At 39.3% G+C, this 6356-nt stretch overlaps 1 protein-coding gene across 1 annotated transcript; it reads left to right on the top strand.

The window, feature by feature from the left end:
* Window positions 1–3489: 3489 nt before the first annotated feature.
* mgst3a (microsomal glutathione S-transferase 3a) lies at window positions 3490–6042 on the top strand. The gene is made up of 6 exons (XM_053329409.1): window positions 3490–3643; window positions 4060–4186; window positions 4662–4735; window positions 4866–4923; window positions 5162–5234; window positions 5330–6042. The coding sequence occupies exons 2-6, from the start codon at window positions 4070–4072 to the stop codon at window positions 5482–5484; spliced, it is 477 nt and encodes a 158-aa protein (XP_053185384.1). The 5' UTR covers window positions 3490–3643; window positions 4060–4069; the 3' UTR covers window positions 5485–6042.
* Window positions 6043–6356: the final 314 nt, after the last annotated feature.

Raw genomic sequence — 6356 nt, forward strand, 5'->3', positions numbered from 1 at the left:
AAGCTATGGACAGCAGCGGTAATGGAAGAAAAACATGAAATATTGAGTGAAGCAAAATGTAATCCATGCATAATTATAAAACCTATAATAACTGTGACCTCTTGCCATGGCTGTGTGTGTGTGTGTGCGTGCGAGTGTGTGAAAACTGCTCCTATATAAGATCAAATATTAAAAATGAATGTTTTTAGGTATGTATGTGCATGTGTGCGTGTGTGGAGGTGGAACTAGCAGCAGGTGCAGTTTAACCCCATGGAGCATATGGCTTTTTTTGCTTTGGAAGCAAAGAGAGTAGGGCAATGGGGGGTGGAGGGAGGGGGAGGGGGGGGTGTCAATGATAATGATTGCTATTTCAGTCAGCTATACTCCCCAAAATTCAGATTCTACCCAGCACACTGGCAGCAGATGATGGCATGAGATGAGATGGGACAGGGTGGTCTCAGGCAGCAGTTGTTTTTCCTCCTCTCTCCAGTCTCAGTATGAGTCCTGAATCTATTCTTGGTTGTCTGTGTAGGTGTTGAAGTGCTGAATCAGACTCAGCATGATGATGGAGGAGGAGGAGGACAGATGTGCAGCTGACAGTCCGCGAAAGAAACTACCCCTAGCTGACAGTCAACAAACCCACCACACACTGACCACGCTCGCCGTTTTTCCCGCTCACTCACACATCGACAGAAAAAGTTCATCCTTTTTCATGTCCCCCCCCCCAATGTCAAACAAAATTAGAACAGGAGGCCTTTAGGCATGTATAATCCAATGCTTTTTCACACTTGGCATCCTGTGGACTGAACTAATCCATACAACTGTTTTGTGTCAAGAGTATTCACTGACGCTACATTATTCACTATTTCACCTTATTTTTATTTTCTATTCTCTTAGCTCTTAAATAACTCCTTTTAATAGTGTTTGAATGTCGGCTTCTTTTACATTTTTTCTTTGTGCCTTTTATGTTTTATGTAAAGCACTTTGAATTGCCTTGCTGTTGAAGTGTGCTATATAATTAAACTTGCCTTGCCTATGAGGACATCTAGTGATGAATACTTGGTAATGTTTTGTGAAGTGAGCAGCTACTGCAAGCATGCAACAATCACTGCTAGGAGTTTGATAACACACAGGCACTGTATTGATCTATGCAAACTCAAAAAAATCTGTATTATTTTTGATGCAATTGTATTATTTAATGAATGTACAAAGCCTGACAAACCTCAGCCAGTATTCTTTAAAATAAAGTAACTAAGTAACCAAATCAGATGTTTTCAAATCTCTTCTTCTTCTTCTGCTTACATTTCTTTCCTGTCACTTCCAACCTGAATAATTGTGCAGTTGTAACAGGTATAGTTATAGTTTAATTCACCTCAAAACATGTTCTGCACTTGTTCGGCATTACTACATCAACTGTGTATTGTGAAATGTAAAATGAAGAGCTTACAGTATACTCTCAAACAAGAATGTAAATGTTTGTTTATGTAACCCTATGGTGCGGTAGTCGAGCAGGTCAGACACATGGTGCAGCTTGCAAGGACTTGCCTCCGTTTATATCTGTTAATCTGCATTCACAAAACAACCACTGACATGTGGGTTTTTGTTTATCCAGTGAGCAGTGATACGTTTTGGTGTGTCATAGGTCATACAAAGCAAATAAAAACGACATCACTAGAACCCGTGATGTTCTATTGACATAGCAAAATGATGTCCATCAATCACAGTTAATGCCATTTTTATGAAATTACATTGGCTTCCAGCTATGATTAGACTAATGAGATGTCTAAAATGATTAGCCTCTGTCTGAATTCAGTCTCATCTCAGTGGTTCATGCAGTGATGAGCCCGCAGAACAAATAACAACAACAACAACAACAACGACAGTGTCTTGCACACCTCAAACTGACCTGATATGTGCTACAAGTATAATTCAGGTTAGTCACCTCATCACAGGGCAGATTTTTGGCTCCATTTCCTTTAGGTTCATTGACTTTGAGTCCCTGCAGTAGTGTGGATGTTGGTTCACTGCAGCAGCTTACTGAAACACTTAAGTAGCTGAATGTAGCTGTAAGGCAAAAGACAGTAGACAGGGTAGTTAAAAAACATAACAATATTTATTGAGTAGCTTCTAAATAAATGAATAAAAGGGCAGAAACAAAGCCAAACACTAAAACACTCAGATTCTTATACTTGTGCAGGGAACAACTACACCAAATACAACCATTAAAGTACTGTGTAATGACTGACTCTAGTGTGTGTGTGTTACTGGGTAAGTAACTGCAGACTAGAAGTCACACCCAACCACACCTGTATACCATCAGGCCATAAGCATGCAAGTCATCCCTCACCATGAGAAAACCACACCCAAAGGGCACACATTAGGTACACTAAGCAATAACATTGATGATCACTGCACTCAATATCAGGCTAATACAGGTCTAGCCTGCTACAGAGTCATCATTCATTTGCAATTGTGCTTAATCTAAAGAAGTCTGCTAACTTTCCTGTAATCACCGACACTGTCAGATAAGGCTGGTCACATATAGTATAGAACAAATCAAGTGTTTCTGATAAGATTGATTGACTAATCAGTTAAAATATGCAATATCTGATAATAATTCACTAATGATCTGATAATAATTCAATAAAACTCCTTTTTAGCATCAATTCAAGCAGTTTTAAATGTACCTCAGGTTCTAGAGGAAACCAGAGAAGTTGAGGAGGTGACCATTGTTGAAGAAAATCACTCAAGTCCTTGTTCACAGTTTCCTGTAGTGGTGTTTTTTTTATTAGTGGAATGTGATGAGGTAAGTGACACAGATCAGATCTGAAACAGCAGACTGACCCAGAGCAGAGGGCAGAGGGACAGTTACACAGTGGGGTGAGAGGCAGTGATCAGACTGCATGCAAATACAGTTATGATTAGTGTGTAAAGGCATTGTGATCAGATCAAAAGGAAGAAGGGAGGTATGTGCATTCAGATGTTGGAGTGTGACACAGATAAGATCAATGGGCAAAGTAGCAGGATCTGATATTGAATCAAATGTAGGGAAGGAGGTGGGGGTTTTCAAGGGGAAAATCTCTGCTTGTCTTTGGCAGAGAAACTGTAGCTACTTCAGATAATTGGTCTGGTTCTCAACATTTTTGGCTTATGACCCCTGAAAACTCACAAATCTGTGGGTTGAGTTTTGCCTCTAAACATCTCAGAATGCATCATTAGAATAAACACGCAAAACCTAAAGAAGTAAAGCTATATATAAAAAAACAAGAAAAAAGAAATGGTTAAAAAAATAAACCCAAACCCTCCTAATTAATTCTCATTGGTAACCTCTCACTGGTATAATTAGCAGTTTAGCTTGCCTGCTGTCTACTGCGCATGTCAGATAATGAAGATGATTATATGAGGAAATACAGCTGTGGAGCGCTATGCTACATTACAAAGTGCACCCCTGGATATTACCTTCATACTTACACTTTACCTATTTAAAAACTATTGAGTGAATCAGCTTCTAATGACAGTGGGAGGATACAAGCGGCCACCACACCCCCGCTTTCTTACGCAACATTACGCACACAGATAGGCAACATAAGCAGGAAACTTCAGTGTACTCGGGTTAGTCGCTGAGTGTTATAACCGTCGACGTCGTTCATCCCATCTCTGTAAGGTAAGAAGTGTTTCTGAATGCTGAGATTTTCACCTGTTCGCTGTCATACACTTGTAGGTCATTATCATGGCGCCGCTGTTATCCTTATTTGACCTTTCGTTTTGAACGCGTCCTTGCTCTGCGCCGTTCATTTTACAGCCTCAAATGGCTCCTCTTTGATATATCTATAAAGTATGAGTTTGATATCAGATGCAGACAAGCACCAGGCTATTGTGTATTTATATGCAGGAAAAACAGCAACGTTTTGTATCTTTATGTGCCTGGAAATGAACTATTCCCTTTTCCTACCTGTAACAGAAGAATCCTTTCACAGTTAGTCAAAAGCTATAATGATAAACACAGTATAATAACTGCACTTGCACTTTCTATTAGGAATAAACTAAACCAACTGGTATGTGATATGTTTCCTCTTTCAGGGTAATCAACATGGTCGTGCTTTCAAAAGAGTATGGATTGGTGGCCTTAACCGGTGTTGCCAGCATTATGATGGTTGGACACCTGGCCATCAGAGTTGGCAAGGCCCGCAAGAAGTACAACGTGCCAGTGAGTTGGATTGTTTGCTGATTATAGTCCACTCTCTCTCAGTCATTCTGTTAATTATCTGCACTAACACCTCCATTAAACAATGTTAGTTGACATTGTTTTATGCCTGGTGATCAATCAATCCAACTTTATATTGTACCTTTCATACAGGTTAATGTAGTTCAAAGGGCTTCACAGTTGATTGACAAGCTGATAATAAGACCAACAACAAGGACAACAAAAAGAAAGGGAATGAAAAATGATGAAGGAACAAAAATAAAGAACAATTTGAGAGCACAGAAATAGAAATAGGTGATGAATAATCTCTTATATCATGTTGTTGTTAAGTGCTGTCTGTTTGAATGTAGTACCTCTTCCTGTTTCAGCCCTTTGATTTCAGTGCAGTGTGGTTTTTGTGGTTTATGTAAAATACCTTTGAATCCTTGTTGTTGGAAGGGTGCCAGCTTATTCAAATTAACTTTGCTTTGGTTTCCAGTTACCTCAGATGTACAGTGATGACACAGAAAATGGAAACATTTTCAACTGTATCCAGCGTGCACACCAAAACACGTAAGTATGAGCTGAAATGCAACTTGGATAACTCTGTTTTTACTGATGGATTGCATGAAGCTCTGATGATTCACAGTACTGGAACAATGGAAAAGGAGGTTAAAGTTAACATGTTATCATCTCTCACTAGGCTGGAGATCTACCCCGCCTTTCTTTTCTGTCTGGCTGTTGGTGGTTTACATTGTCCTGTAAGTTTATTTTTGCACTGTCATGCTCTACTCTACTGTTGCACCAACATGATACGTTCCAGATTAGGTTGTTGAATACATATTCTAATGCAATTATTGCACCAAATGAAAGTAATAGACAATTATTAAACAATGTAACCTTCATGTAGAGAAATTCTAGAGAAAAATGTGTAGTTTGTTCATTCCTGTGTTGCCTTTGCTTATATTTGTGCTTTATATATGTGTCTGGCTGTCTCAGCGTCTGGTCAGTGGACTGGGATTTGTATGGATTATAAGCAGAGAGGTGTACGCACATGGGTACTCAACAGGAGGTAAGATCATGTTGAACGCCTCCTTTTTTCCCCTACTTTTTCAATGTAAACTGACTTTAGCATTTTAAGGTGTTATTATCATGATTCCCAATTAGATCCTAAGAAAAGAATGAGGGGAGCGTTTGGGAACGTCGCTTTGCTCGGGATGATGCTGTCCACGGCCTGCTGCGGATGTCACATGTTGGGCTGGGCAGGACCACGGATGAGGCACTTCGGTCGCATGCCGCATAGCCTGCCGATTAGCCAGTGAAGAGGACCTCATGATTGTTATCGTGGCCACTTCACGTGCACCATGTACCATGCAGAATGTGTGTTAACCTTTTGGCTAGTTTAACATTTGAAAGCAGGTAAAATTCATGTCGTCAAGTGACCTGACTGGTTCTTCAGGAATGGAAATACCTCATTTGGAATAGTTAACAGATGTGGTGTAATCACCTGTTGGCACCTGTCAGTGTGACTAGAGTTTTTCATCTGCACCCTGGTTTTGAAGTCATTAAATGAATCGACCACTTGACTTCTCATATCATATGTAATTTTATGCCAAGCGAGACTGTGGAGAAAAGAGACATTTTAGAGGGAAATTAGCCTTTGATGTTTGATTGCCTTTACTTTTTGATAGAATATTACTTCACTTTTTGCATTTCCTAAGCTGTGTAAAAGTCAGATTTTGTACCACCATGAATAACTGGGAATGTTTAGTCAAATAAACTGCTGTTGTAGGGCTTGTAAGTCTTATATTAGAAATCCATTCCAAATCCTAAAAAAAATGTAGGTTTCTCTTACTGACAATAAAGGTGGACTGATCATACTACTTATTAAATGTTGGTCATAATTGATCCTCTGCTTTATTTCAATTGGGAGTTGAATGATTGATTATACAGTCATAACATTGGTGTGTGTGTAAAGGGAGCAGCTTTCTTTCTCTCTTTTTTTTGAAGTGGAGTAGTTGTTCAAAGTCCACATTACTTGTCTGGGCAGGTACATTTATAACTCTGTTGGATTTAAAACCAACGACAAGTCTTATTAACAAAAGAGTGCCCTTCATACAGCATAATGACACAATGAGAATAATGCTTAAAACTCAGCAATGAAACATCCTGCCCTGCCAACAATATAATGGTT

This window comes from Scomber japonicus, chromosome 12, assembly GCF_027409825.1.
Source record: "Scomber japonicus isolate fScoJap1 chromosome 12, fScoJap1.pri, whole genome shotgun sequence".
Classification (NCBI taxonomy): domain Eukaryota; kingdom Metazoa; phylum Chordata; class Actinopteri; order Scombriformes; family Scombridae; genus Scomber; species Scomber japonicus.